Raw genomic sequence first — 14,653 nt, 5'->3', positions numbered from 1 at the left:
GCTTTAGGCACTTCCACAGAACTGAAACCTCCCTTTAGACTTGCTAATGATGTTGCTCGTGGTTGGATGATTTTCATACACCTGCGATCTTAAAGGGGAACAGCAATCTAAGTTTCTCCGACTGGTTGTTAAATCTCAGTAACAAAATAAATTCATTGATGGTATACAAAAATCAAACACATTTTGAATTAATCACAAAGTTGTGAACTTTGAGAAAGCACTATAAGTTGCCATTTTGTCAAAAACCCCTGGTCTTGCCACCGGCAAGCGAGAGTTCCTACGAACTGATGCGGCCCTTCCTGCTCACTGGTGAGTGTAATGACTAATGTACTGTGATGTGAAGCGGCCCTTCCTGCTCACTAGTGAGTGTAATGACTAATGTACTGTGATGTACGAGCGAAAAAATACAGGTTGTGCAGCAGACGTTTCACCGCAGAAATGTTCCACCGTGAACTGCATGCAGAGCTACCAAGTTGTATTGGTCATCAAAACCGTTTCGAGGTCAAAGAGCAATATTTCTATTGGATTCAAAGAGATGTATTCACAAGCCTGCTGGTTTACAATGTCATAGGGACGCACACATCACCGGAACTTATGTCACCTCATTCACAATAGCAGAATATGGTGCTGTGCCTACCTGGAGATTTGGTCTATTTTGTGATGTACTGTAAATTGGAGGTTTTACATGTTACTGTGCACATTCTACTTTCATTGTGGTTTGAAATCCGCTCATCAATGCTGATTCTTTCTAACCCCAAAATATGAAAATATCTGTGCATCTTGTCACTCTGGTTACCTAGCTGAAGGGATCTTTGGCATTTCTTAAACTTCCCATAAACTGAGGAAATCACATCTTCCTGAACCCTGAAATTTTATTTCTTGGTTAGACTGGTTACGTCCGGAGTTTGACAGGGACTTCTTCCGTTTAATATTGATATGTTTACCATCTCTTGACTAGTTGAATATCCCTTGGAAAAGGAAACAGTTTATCTTTCTGCTGATCCGTTCCTCTGTTTTAGGGTTAACGATGTTTGGAAACCAAGTTTCCCCTTTTGCTTACAGTGACTAGTGAGCAGGAAGGGCCATTTTATGGCACGATTCACAAGAACTATCGCTCGTGGCAAGACCAGCGGTTTGAGACAACATGGCGACCATAAGGTACTTTCACAAAGTTAATTCAGAATTTATCAAAATTCTGTGATACCGTCACTTCATTTATTTTGTTACCGAGATTTAATCAGTCAGAGAAACGGGGACTGCAGTTTCCCTTTCAAATGTCACTGGCTGAATTACCATCTGTATGCAGATGATACTCAAATCTAATCTCACTCAACCTGAGACCAAGGTAGCCAAATGTTTCTAGTGCCTCACGCAACATGCTTTTTCACTAATGACAGATGATTGCTTTCAAAGCTACACAGAGATCCAATGGGACATTCTGTCAAACAACAAGGAGTTTCTTTCCAGTCCGCAAATGATTGTAAACTGCAGTAAAATGCTGCTCATTTTCAATATTACACCTATTTTTTCAACGTACGAATATAGGGAGCATTGTGGGAGCTCGTGTTTGCGAACAGCAAGGTGCTCTCTCCAAAAATAGTTGCTTTTAAAATGATCGCACCCTGTTCCTTATGTCTTCAGCCAGGTTTGAGGAAAATGACTGCATTCAGCCTAATGAACTCATCAGGCATTCTGCCAAAGCACTGATAAAATTCCTCGTTACTGACTTTCCAAAAGATAAAGTAACTAAGGACTCAGACAAGAACTGTGACAGCGAGTGAGCAAGGCAGTCTTAGCAAAAGATACAAGTTAATTCATAATTCATTGCTTCAAAGAAATTCTGACCATCGTTTCGTTAATCCTGTCTTCCCCTGATTACAAGTTTCTGTTGTAAGGAAGGAAGCTCAGGCAACTTTCCACAACCAGTATAGAGCAGTTCACTTCATACTGTGTAGGCCTGGTTTTTGCCATTTCTGAAACATTTCTTCTGACTGGATAGCGATAAATAAGTAAAGATCTTCAACATGAAATACGAAGCAAAGTTCTGTGCAAAATATCACACGTCCCTCACAAATCCTATGGCAGTGCCCGTGTACGTCCTATACAGTGCTGCACTTCACTACAGTACTTCACCTAAGTATGCAGTGGCCTGTTGTCATTTTACTTTATCACAGCATGAGCTATTCCAACTCATTTCTTTTTATTCATTACATTGGAAAACACCTTTTCAAGGCTTTATGCACTGTAAGGTGACAATAGGAAAGGGTGACATAGAATAAGGATATAGTACACATGCACAGGCAGCAAAAGAGATACAGAATAAAGTAAAATAGCTGCTTACAGTCTGTAGACTATTCATCCATCCATTCATTTTCTAACCTGTTCATCCATTTTTAGAGCAGCAGGGGAGGTGAAGCTCATCTCAGCAAGCAACCAATAGTACCAATAGGTACCAGTGACCCTAATTGTGACTTTTCTTTATCATCTGCACACAGCCCATCCAAGCATCTGTGTTTGCAGGCTTTTGTGTTAAAAGAGCTCAAGGCTTTCTGTCAATCTGCCCATTAAGATTCACTGCGGCTGCAGGAAATGAACAGTGCCAGGCTCAGGCATACACCAGCTGCCACAGGTTGGAGAAGGGCTTTGCCTCTCTGGGACTCTGATGAAGAGATTCATTTGTCTGGAAGAACTGCTGCTACAGGGCAGTGCTCAGAGAATCGGATCAGAGGAACTCCAGGCCAAGTCTTGGGACTGAGCTCCAGTGCTGTGCCTGACAGAAGGTGGTGCGGTTATGCCACGAAGGAAAGAGCTCTCACCGGCAGCACACTGCACCCACAGGGAGCTCCGGAGCAGAGCACAAACAGGTATCTGTGCCTTTTAAACTACTCTCGCCACTAAACTACGCACCAAACTGTAAGTGTAGCAAGATCAGCAAATGGGCTCTACTTCTTCCCTTTCAAATGCTCTTCATCTGCAAGATCATCTGATCACGATTGTCAGTGAGGGAGGCAGCTCTCCACCAGACAGGGCTGTGTTACCTGTGAGGTGCTGGGGGGCTGTCCAGAATTCTCCCCTGTGCAAGGTTATGGGGTTCACAGCCACGAGCCCAGATGCAAAAAACAAACCAGTGACATAACAAAATAAAAACCGGCAAATCTAAAGAAAACAGCCATGCATAACTCTTACAGGTAAACAGAACAAGACCCCAATCATACAGCATTTTGAACACATGCGTCAGTCATCTGAGAGCAGCTTATTTTTTGCCCTGCCCTCGATAGGAATCCATCACAGAACACACACACACAAGCCAACACCGACAACTGAGAGATTAACTTCACAACATGGCTACCTTTAACAAAGGCAGGGGTGTCCTAAAGTCAAGAGCGCAGAAGCAGAACGCCACTCGTGTATTACGGCGAACAATTTCGATTTTCTCCAGATCCGGTCTTTATTTCTTCCTGAAGTGGAGAGAAGGACCGTGTGCAGAACTATGCAGCTGGAGTGAGACCAGCACATGCAAAATAATACCTGTGCCTGTTTTCTACACTGCTGCCTACTCTGCCAAAGACTGCACGGTCTCATTTCACTGCCTGCAGACAGACAATGACAAATTTAAATTTACATTCAATTTCTGCCCCGTCTTTCTCACCTAAAAAAGGCTCCACGGCCAAAATGTTGTGCTTCCTTCCTTCTCTTTTCAGAAGGGAATAAACCTATTACTTGTTCCTTTGCAGTCTACGCCTACGCTCTCGCCCACCTGAACTGCTTCAAATTTAAATTCCTATTGCTTTCCTCATGCGTCGCAGCTCTTTTCATAAATACCTTGAACTGCCATTCAGGGCCCCCTTTCTTCGCACCTAACATTGAAAAGAAGGGTGCTGGTATTTCTATTTACTCGCATAGCAGAGCACTTGTGTAGGGCGTGGGCTGGAGGCCGCCAGGGGGGTTCTAACGCCCCTCTGTGCTCAGGAGTTCGACTGCTGGTCTGCTGCAGGACCGGTTCAGCTACAATCCACCGGGAAAACAGGATGCTTGGGAAGAAAGGAAAGGGGTGGTTCTCAATATACGCAAAGGTTGCATTAAGAGTGAGGTGACAGGCACAAAAACACTGAAATACTTCCAGTTTCTCACCACTTTATCCAATTTAGGGTTGCTGGGGAGCAGGAGCCTATCATGGCAAGCCAAGGGGTGCACATCGGGGTACACCCTGGACGGGACGCCAGTCCATCGCAGAGCACAAACGGACAGAAACCCACCAGGGCCAATTTAACCCAGAAGCCAATTAACCATCCAGCATGGTTTTGAACCGTGGGAGGAAACCGGAGCACCCTGGAGGAAACCCACACAAACTCGGGGTGAACAGACAAACTCCACACAGACAGCACCCCAGATCCAGAACTGAACCAGAGCCCCAGTGCTGCGAGGCATCATGGTGCCCACTGTGCCATCATGGTGCCCATATCAGAATACAACTTTAATGATGGTGAATAAAATGACTGTGAGGCCAGTGCAGTGCACGCGCCATGGAAAACTCAAACATTAAGAGAACTAACACAAGACGAGTCTAAAGTAGTGGGTCTTGCCGTACAATACCCAGCATATCTTCCAAACCAGGCCTCCCAGTCGGCACTGCCTTCAAAACGCCAATGTACAGATCCAACAGTTTGTTATTCAGCCTTTGTTTTGGTCAACTTCAAACCACATGAATCTCTCAACAAGTCTTTCACATTTTCTCATATGACACAAAGAGCCCAACATGGCCTGCTTCCACACAGCAAATGCACTTCAGCAACTTCTGCTTCTAAAGAAAAGGCCTCACAAAGCGCGTGTAAAGTGAACAGTGGCGGGCCGTGGTAGACGATCAGCTCACGACAAGAAGACACAAGCAGAGGAGGCTGGGAAAGCCCCGCCCCTCCCATGACCAGGCCCACCGTAGCCCCGCCCCTCCTGCAGCTAGGTTGGTCGCCATGTGAGTGAACAGGTGTGGGCGAGTAAGCTCCGTCCCCTGACAGAGATCTCCTGCACAGGAGCAGTCACTCAGCTCAGAGACCAGAACTGCCTGCAGACACACACCTCGTTTCCCGGCCTCTTCACTCCAGGTGAGATTCTAAACGAAATACACCGATCACTAAACTGAGGCAGTTTTGCGAAGTACAGTATGCAGACAGCTAGGGATTACAAACAAAAGGTTAAAAAGTACGCATCCAGGAAACTGTATCAAATTTCCAGAATCGGGGAGGTGTGAACCGTGCCTTTAATTATCCAAAATGAATAAAAGCAGTCTAATTCTATTATTTACAAAGGAGATGCAAATGATTTTTATTATTTATGATAACTTCTGATCATCCAGACCATGGTTCCATTTGTTTTATCAGCGAAGTGTTTCACTCTTCTATAGCAGTGTCACAATTGTTACTCTCTAGCTTGACATGGGAGTTAGCAGCGTTCCTAACTCTAAAAAAATGCAGTATAAAAGATAAGTTCTGCGATCTATGAATTCTGTCGTGTACGTTTCTGCCATTTTAGTTGGAATCTGATACAATTAAACTCGTTTTGAATCAACGGTTCTCAAATTGTGGAGTTCTCTTCCTCTTTACTGTTTGCACGCAAAGGCTGAACTGAAGTACAGAGAACTGGGAATGACAGTCATACAGTTCCCTGTTTTTCATTCAAATCCTTCACTGACTAAATTATCTCACCTGAACAATACCCATGTCCTCTTGAAATGATACGCAAAAGATGTTGAGGAAGTATAATGCAGATTATTCAAGTTAAAATCTTTCAAATAAAGTATGCTTGAAATTGTAATGCTTCAGGTTACTAGTGAATTATACTGATTGCGGTCTCTAAATAAAACCAGGTTTCTGCCATTAATGTCTCACTTGCCAGGAGCATGGTGATACAGTGGTTAGCATTCCTGCCTCACATTGCTGGGGCCCTGGGTTCGATTCCTGGGGTGCTATCAGCATGGAGTTTGTATGTTCTCCCCGTGTTTTATTAATTATCGTTAAAGTGTACTTAGACATGGGCATCAGTACGGCGCAGTGATCTACATTGCTGCCTCTCAGCACTGGAGCAGGGGGTTTGGGTCGAGACCTGGGGTGCTGTCTGTGTGGAGTTTGTATGTTCTCCCTGGGCTCACATGGGCTTCCTCTCACAGACCACAAACATACCGGCAGGTTATTTGCCGTTTGGGAAAACTGGCTGCTGTGTGAGTGTGTGCCTTGCCTTGTGCCCGCTTGCTTGATATCGCCTCCGGCTCCACAGTGACCCTGAACTGGAAGACAGTGGTTAGAAAATGGATACATGCCTGTCCCCACTGGCAAAGGTGATTAATCCAAAGGCGTTGCTCAGAGCGCCAAAGCAGGGGGTGGAGTACGATTTTTTGCTTTAATTTACTGGCAAAACAAGAAAAACCATGCTCATCTCACAAAGGTAAGAAACAGTGCAGTTGTATCATTTCTAATGCGACCAGTGCGGCACCAAAAAACTCAGTAGTGAATTCTGTCTGGTCAATTTCGAATCGCAAATCTCCTAGTTGCACTGGGGCCAAATCGCCGTAAAAAAAGATAGGGGTGTGAGCTGTGACTCCTTCTGGAAAGATAAATTAATCAACAGACAACCTCAAAGGTTATGACAGAGGAATTAGAAATTAGCAGTGAAGCTCGTTCTATAAACGAAACGTGTTGCTGCGTTTGGAGTAAAAGTACTGGATTACGGTTTAATTCCAGGTGCTGTCAGACACGGTCATGTTTTTCTAGCCTTTAGTTTCATAACCCACGTCTCAGGATCTGACAATAAAGAGGAAAAAGTGACAGGAGATTTTGGGATCTAACCAGCAACCACTTGCAGTACGTTGGCCCGGTAAGGGGCTAATGGGTTGGTTGCTCAAGGTGTGCCTTTTTTTGACAGCAAGACTGTGCAAAACACAGTGTGAGACTTTCTGCAAACTCCTTCATCAAAGACACACCCGAGGAATAAAAGAAAACAACAGCAGGGCTGATGCTTTGCAAACCTAAACCTTTAAGCAGCTTCTGCTGAACCTTCATTTCACTGTAGCTTAGTTTCAAGGCATGACACCAGTCCAGTAATGGAAAAGCATGGAATAATTAGGGTTTCAACAGTATTACGTTTCCCACAGTTTTGTGCTCGTAAACCTGACTAGCCTATAAGTACTTTACACCTGACCTGTCAAGCCTGTTGTCTTAAATACAAGTTCATATCTGGCTTTTGAAAAATGAAAAGGGGGCTTTTCATTTCCCCCCCAAAAATAAGAAATTCAATAAAACCTCAGAATATAGTATTTCATTGTGGGTGAAAAAATATTGGCTTAAATGTTTTTTTGTTCTACTGCTTTTATATTCAAAACAGCAGGTTGTAAAATGTCCTTTTTGCAAGTGGGAAAATTGACCTTCTGCTAGAAGATACTAATATCAATTTTAATCACGCAAAACTTAGTAATATTAAGATACCACCAGAGAGCAACGAGAAAGTGATATTGAGACATTGAAAAATGAATTATTAATAGTTACATTTATATAACTCTTGTGCGCTGTTTAAAAATGACCATTCCTAAAATATTTCAAGAAAATACACACGTACAATGAGTGTGCCGCAATTTTATTCCTTGTATGGTATAAAACCATACAAGGTATAAAACGTATGGGATAAAATGTCAACGTGTGGTCATACCGACAGTAACCAAGGTTTCAAGTAAAATGTATGAGTTACAGATGTCGCAGCCAACAGTTCTAACAGCACAACAACCCACAGGACATATTCAAGAAAACTGGAATAACACACAAGACCGTAGCAACTTATCTCCAGTAGGGCAAGAAAGACTGCACAAAATCTAAAAACAGTCAAGCAAATGTTTGGATTTAATCTTATCTGCTTCTCTGTGACATGGGAGTGTTGCTTAGCATTTGGTTGCTATGCAAGAGAGGCTACAGTGGATAAGACTTTTGTGCGGCTTTAACATTGTGTCGTTTCCATTTCGTTCTTGTTCCTGTGCACTGCCGTCTCGTGCTTCATAACAGCATACCGTAAATAGGTCTTCATTACGAACAGTTTGCAAAGCTCTTGTGCATTATCAGAGGTGTTGCCAGGTTTCAAGTGACAAAGCTGTGGAATCTGCTTTTAGAACAAGCAACTCCAAAGCGTGGATAAGCCCAGTCTGGACTTTTAAGTGACACCAGGGCTTCAACTTGCCCACTGTAAACTGCAGGCATGTCTTTACACAAAGGGTTGTGGGAGAATGGAGCAAGCTATCCAGCCATGTGGATGAAGCTCGTACTTCAGCTTTGACCGCATGGCCTCCGCTCGTCTGTAACCTGTCTTTGGTTCGTTCCTTCCTTTAATCACCCCAACCCAGGATCCTCCTTGTGTAAGAACAGACAAAACACAGTGGCTCCAACCTCTACCAAGCCCAGTCTATATGGAAAAAACCAGATCAGAAAAAAGGTCAAAAATAAAACAGCGAGTAACAGAAGTTCATAAGGTGCTGAGGTGGCAAGGCTGGTGCAGCAATTTCTGCTATGAGACTGTACTGTAAGAGAGGTGTTTCGCGATGGTGGGCACTACAGGTCCAGGGTATAGAACATTTCGCTGAGTCACACTGCAGAGTGCGACAAAGGGTTTGAATACAGGTGTGTGTCCGTGGAATACTGCAGTTTGGGCATGCTCAGTAAACCCCAGGCAGTTAGCTTATTCACAACCTCCCTAGCACTACAGTACTACACACTCTTTCACCGAACTTGCATTATTCACCTTGCCTAAAATCGCTGGAAATCATTCTTCAGCTTGTGCAATTATTTTAATAAAGGCAAATAGCTAGAAATTTTACATAACTGCAATTTAACGTGTTCCGAAAGTTCCAGATGTCAATCAGATAAATTGTGCAGTTACTATCTGCCATGATCACACTTACAGAATACAGAGCAAGGTAATATTCCATCTAGGAGTGGGTTGGGCTGGATATATGAATGGGGAAAATGAAACAAGGCTGTTTGGCCCCATCTTTCCTATCCGGTAGTGACACAAGGGTCTCATCTAGCAGTTTCTTGCATGAAGTCAGGGTACTGGCTGCAACAACAAAACTGTGTAGCCTGTTCCATGCTCCCACAACCCTTTGAGTAAAGAAGCCAGGGTACCTGTTTGTATTACCGATCAGTTTCTCCAGGATAACAGGCAACTCACCTTGCTGTTGCTGTCTTTCTGCGAAAGCACTGCACCGTATTGTATGCACAGTCTTGCGTCTTATAATCACTATAAGAAATTACTAGGTAAAACAACTGTGTTCCAAAATAATCATAATGTTACTATTTAGAAAAATAAACTATTTGATCATTAACTATGACCCTACATGTTGAAGAGTTTTTATCTGTCAGCTTCTTGGGTGCAGTCACAGTGAATTCCAGCCTACATCAAAATTTATCGTAAAATAAAATGTCTGGTTTATTTGCTAACATGGTATGTTATGTTAGGTTATGGTTAACTATCAATTACCTCAATCCAGTTTTAATTAGCTACGTACTAATAAACACAGTAACATTTTTTAACAAAATATCAGCAATAATGGAAGCGTATTTTGTATATCACGTTATACATAAAAAAACGCGTAATGCAAATGTCATGTCAATTCACCATCTGCTCAAGAACCCAGGCAGTTTTTCAGCCTGACCGACTCCGAGAGACAATGAAGTATCTTGAAAAACTGCTTTGTCTGAAGACAATGCCCCAGTACACTGATGGCACTCTGACATTCACACTTCATGAAACTATTGCTCTAAGCAGGACGGCATCCTGGTACGTTTTCATGTGTTTCTCCTGCGAGTATGACGGGCATTCAGAGCATGTGCTGGACAAATGTGAGCATGTGCAGATATATACTAATTTGTTGACATCAGTTCTTATCCTTTCTTCGCTAGCCACTTCTTCCTTGGTTTGAGACAGCAAATCTTCGACTTCCTTGTTTGTTTTGGGGGGGGGGGGGGCAGAAGGGGTTGTTTTGACACCTTCAAAATGTCTGTGTTTGCAGATTACAGCAACGCTCAACGCTCAACTCAAAGCCAGCGAAGACCAAAACCGGATCTGCACTGCAGCCTGTGTGCTCCACACTCCCCAGACCAGAATAACCTGCACCTGCTCCCTTTGTGTTTGTGGATGTTCCACTTATTGTTCTCTCTGTGCCTCACAGGCTTCGTCTTTCTGCGAGGGGACAGCAAGGGGGATGATCAAAGTTGCCGGCTGAACCCGAGACTTCGACAAACAGAGCCTGGCAGGACATGCATAACATCAGCAACTCCATCCGAAGCATGATGGCCATACTGAAGACAAAGTGGCACAAGGAGGACTCGTTCCTGGAGGACAACACGCTACAGTTTGTGGCTGTCCTGCTCTTTAAGGTGGTCCTGAATGCCCTGGTGACGATGTCCAGCTTCAAGAGCATGCGGAAATCCTTCATGGGCTTCTTCTGCATGTCCCTCTTCCTCGCTGACGTGGCGCTGCTCTGCGGGTTAGCGACTGTGTGGCTCATCAGTGACTTTGTGGACACGCCCCAGTCCTTGTGCTACATTCTCGCCCACGCGTCCACAGCCTACCGTCAGCTGCCCCTGCCCGTGCTCCTTCTGGGGGCTCTGGACTACGCCCGCAGCCTGCGTTCTTACCCCTACCCAGTGTCCTGGAGGAGGGCCATCTTGTACATCGCAGAGGTGCTGCTGGTGTGGGCGCTGGCCATGTTTTACGCTTACCGCCACACCAACGCCACTGTCCTAGTGGGGACCTTCCGCCAAGGACAGAATGCCCTCTTCTGCCCCGTCTTCGACTCCAAAGTGATCATATACTTCTGCATAGGGGTGACCCTGGGCAGCTGTGGCATCACACTTTACTTCTGGAGGCAGCTGCCCAGGGTTTTCAGGCAGTTCTATAGCCTGGATCTGCTCAAGGAGGCTCCTGAAGACCAGCTCCACAGCGACCTGGCCTTCAGCTACAGAAAGCTCTCTCAGGAGGAAGAGGAGGTGGTTGAGGACGGGAAGAACCACGCTCAGTCTGCGGCAGAGCAAAAGGAAATGCAAGGCCCACCGCTCCTACTGAGCATCACGTTGGGCTTCACGATCAACTGGATTGCCTTTCTGATGATCAACATCATCTGCACAATTCTGGACTTTGCCATCCCTTCCTATATGAACGTCAACCTCCTATGGATGCTGTGTGCCAACAGCTTCCTGATTGGGGTGGTGTCCTGGGTCAAATGCAGGCACCTGGGCACCCTCAGCAACCCGCCAGACGACATCTGCAATTGGAGCGCTTTCTGGCGTATCAGCAGAGAGATGGACCACAGCCTCCAGGACAATGGCTCTCAGGGCATCCATACCATGTCCGAAAGAATAGACAAAAACCTTTTATTAGTGTAACACAATCCCTCAGCTGAGAGATCTGTACAGAATATAACTGTGAACAGAAGGACAACAGGACAAAGTAGCCTATCAAACCCAGCACAGGGGTGTAACTAGCAGCAGTCTAGATCAAAAGGCTAATCTGTTCATCTTTGCAACCACACTACATGGTCCAGTGGGTCAGTTTAGTACATTGCTGTTAAATACTTTGAAGAAGTGTTACAGAAATCTTTGCTTAAAGAAAACCTTTTACATTAATCAGGAAAAAAACATTAATCAATTTGAAACGGGTGTGACCCATCAATAGGCAACCATGCAGATACGTGCAGGATTATCTTATCTGAGGATACTCATAGGCTACGACACTGTACTCCTGACAAGAACTGCCGTTTGCCACAAGAAAACCTCCTTCGTACCGAGGAACCATGCTGAAACCTCTGCTTCTTGAAACAGTGCACTCTAATCCTGCCTTTCTGCTGAAAACCTTTATACCAGCTCGTTCTATGATCTATACTTGCAAGAACATCATTGCTAACGATGCCTATAAAACCTAATTAGTCCTACCAAGCTAGCTATACTAATCTGACTTCATTGGAAGTCTATGCTAGACAGTGGAAGACCGACTGATACACGCAGAGGAACTTCATCCAGCGAGGAAAGAAACACACAGGCACAGAGAGCTGTATTACTGTAACGGCCCTGCTCTGTTGCAGTCTAGGATAACCCCCCATGAAAATGAACCGGTGTTCATCCTCTGTATTGGCTCAGCCACGTATAAAGAAACCAAGGCAGCACGCAGTCACTCCACAGCAGCTTAAAACACACCAACTCTTAAGTACTACAACATGAATCTTTCCATGTGCAAGAGGCAGGGATGTTGGGTCCAGCAGTAACTATCACTCAAATCAAGCAAGATAAATTATGTCATTTCATTAGCACCACTTCTTTTTGTCCTTTAGGACTTCCAGGTGCTGGACATCTCAGGTGTGCGACCTTATCCTGTGAGTAAATACAGACAGACGTATTACAGACAGTAAATACATTTTTTTTTTTTGCATCTTGCATCTGAACTATTTTCACCAGGGACTGTAGTTCACGGCTTCTCCGAGAGGCCATGGAGAACGACTGTCAGGCAGCCTGGAAGATGTTCCAGCAGACCATTCGACGACGCTGAAGGAGAAGGGGGGGACGTCGCCCAGGCCGTTCCCAGCCAGGCCGGGAGAAACTTTGAGAGGTGAAAGGAGCACTCTGAGGATCTCCTGAAGCCCCTGGTGGGACCGGGTCCATTTCTGTGGCTGGGGTCTCGAAGGTGATTAAACAGACCCGTAGCGGCAGGGCAGCAGGAGTGGATGAGATCTGGCCAGTAACGCTGAAGGTGCAGGACACTGCTGGGTGGTCATGGTTAACGTGTCTCTTCCTGTTTACGTGGAAGGCGGGACAGTGCCTCTGGATTGGCAGACTGGGGTGGTGGTCCCCAGTTTTAAAAAGGTGTTCCAGCTACAGAGGGATCCCCAGCCTCCCTGGGGAAGCCTGTGCCAGGGCGCTGGAAAGAAGACTCCGCCTGACAGCTGAGCCCCAAAGACAGGAGAAGGAATGTGGACTCTGTCCTGGCTGTGGAACAGCAGACCAACTCTTTGTTCTCGCACAGATTCTTGAGGGGGCCTGGGAGTTTGTGGACTTGGAGACAGTGGGGTGTGGGGAAGTTGGCTAAGGGACTGTCCGAAATCAGATACATTCGAGTGGGAAAAGAAGGTACCTGTAATGCTTCCACTACCAAAGGAGGCAGCAGATGTCCACAGCAGGGACTCCGACACCTAGGATGCGCGGACATATTCTCCACAGAGTTTAGCGGAAATGAACTAGATGTGTGCCACGCTGCAGAACCCACAAACCAGCTACAATCTGACCCCCAAGTGAACCAAGCTGACAGCTGCATGTCAAAAAGTATAAAATATCTAGATCCCGAGCAACAAAGCGTTGAGAAATGGTATCCCTAAACCTGCGAAAAGTTTGCCCAGAGTGATGCATCTCTTCAAAAACCATCATAACAAAGACACTGACGACACAAACTCCCACATCAGTTATCCGTTCAACCGTTAAGGCACTCTGTAAGCTGTTGATGCTTTCCGCGGTCGGAAAAAGTGCGGCAAAACCCTTCACACTAGAAACACGGAGGATGACTCTGAGTGATAATTCACGTCTGCTTTGGTTGTCAAAGCTGGGACACTATGCACCTTTCTGTACTGACTTTGTACGCCGTGATTGTGAAAAATGAAAACAGATGTGGAAAACATGAATCTCACCAATGTATTATTTTTTTAGATTTGAAAAAGAATTGTTCGTTTTTCATCCTAGCTTAACATTTTACTCCGGTGTGTCCTTGCACCCACGGAGAAATTTTGTCAGTTTGTATCCTTTTGTAAATAAGAAAACAACAACTTTACATTCACGACAGAGAGTTAAATCTGTGAAGTTTAATGATCGCATTGTTTACCGAGTTTATTTTTGTGACAAAGCCACTATGTAAAAATGGGGAATTGGAAAATATTTCTATTGTTTTTTATTATTGTATTACATATATATGTGTAGTATTAATATTTAAAATTAAGCACTCAAAATAATGTTTGCAAACAACACAGACGCCTTTCAACACATCTAGCTTGTTTGGATTTTATTAGCTAATGGATCCAAGAATCACTCCAGCCATTTAGACAGCACAGCTGTGTAGCTTGTTCCAGCCACCCACAACTCTTTGTGTACCAGTGGCATGAACACTGACAAGGTCTTCAAGCTGGATGATGTATAAAGAAGAAAACCAATAAAAAGCAAACCTCCATTTAACGGACAACAGTTTAATCTTGAATTTAATAACCTCTACAAAGCATGGATCACAACAAGCAGTGGTCAGCTTTCTGTATAAACAATCCTGTCACAGTGAGGGAACAGTTCAGCACAATTTAAAGGACTGCATACTTCAGAAGTGAAGGGAAACATAATTATGTCTTTGTTCCTGCTTGACTACAAACAACGTTCTAATCTTGTGAGGTCCCTGATGTGACAGAATACATGTAGTCCTTCTCCAGAATCTGAAGACTGCACCCTCAAAAGAAATACTCTTACAAAGCCACATGCTCGAATTTGTATCAGATCTGAAAATCCAGTACAGTAGGTTTCAAAACCATCAGTCCCTGAACAGGACAGACCACGCCCATAGCCTTACGTAGCTCTTAAAAGCTGCAGGCTGCGGTTTAGCGTGG

The 14,653-nt window shown here is 44.6% G+C and overlaps 2 protein-coding genes across 3 annotated transcripts in view; one reads left to right on the top strand and one right to left on the bottom strand.

The window, feature by feature from the left end:
• ppih (peptidylprolyl isomerase H (cyclophilin H)) overlaps nucleotides 1–14,653 on the bottom strand; it is a 54,937-nt gene that overhangs the window by 31,907 nt on the left and 8,377 nt on the right. The window contains exon 1 of one of the 2 annotated variants that reach the window (XM_088938222.1): nucleotides 3,823–3,946. The exons of the other annotated variant lie outside the window; for it this stretch is intronic. Within the exon in view, the coding sequence (XP_088794348.1) occupies nucleotides 3,823–3,864 (42 nt within the window). The 5' untranslated portion in view covers nucleotides 3,865–3,946. Of the gene's footprint in view, nucleotides 1–3,822; nucleotides 3,947–14,653 lie in introns of those variants that run through there. 2 annotated transcript variants of the gene reach the window in all.
• On the top strand, nucleotides 5,003–14,241 carry LOC148817478 (putative G protein-coupled receptor 160). Its single transcript, XM_088938112.1, has 2 exons — nucleotides 5,003–5,099; nucleotides 10,199–14,241. The coding sequence occupies exon 2, from the start codon at nucleotides 10,287–10,289 to the stop codon at nucleotides 11,412–11,414; it is 1,128 nt and encodes a 375-aa protein (XP_088794238.1). The 5' UTR covers nucleotides 5,003–5,099; nucleotides 10,199–10,286; the 3' UTR covers nucleotides 11,415–14,241.

Source organism: Atractosteus spatula, chromosome 20 (assembly GCF_055471065.1).
Source record: "Atractosteus spatula isolate fAtrSpa1 chromosome 20, fAtrSpa1.hap1, whole genome shotgun sequence".
NCBI classification, from domain to species: domain Eukaryota; kingdom Metazoa; phylum Chordata; class Actinopteri; order Semionotiformes; family Lepisosteidae; genus Atractosteus; species Atractosteus spatula.
The sequence above is the reverse complement of the archived record's forward strand: the minus strand, read 5'-3'. Positions and strand labels throughout refer to the sequence as shown.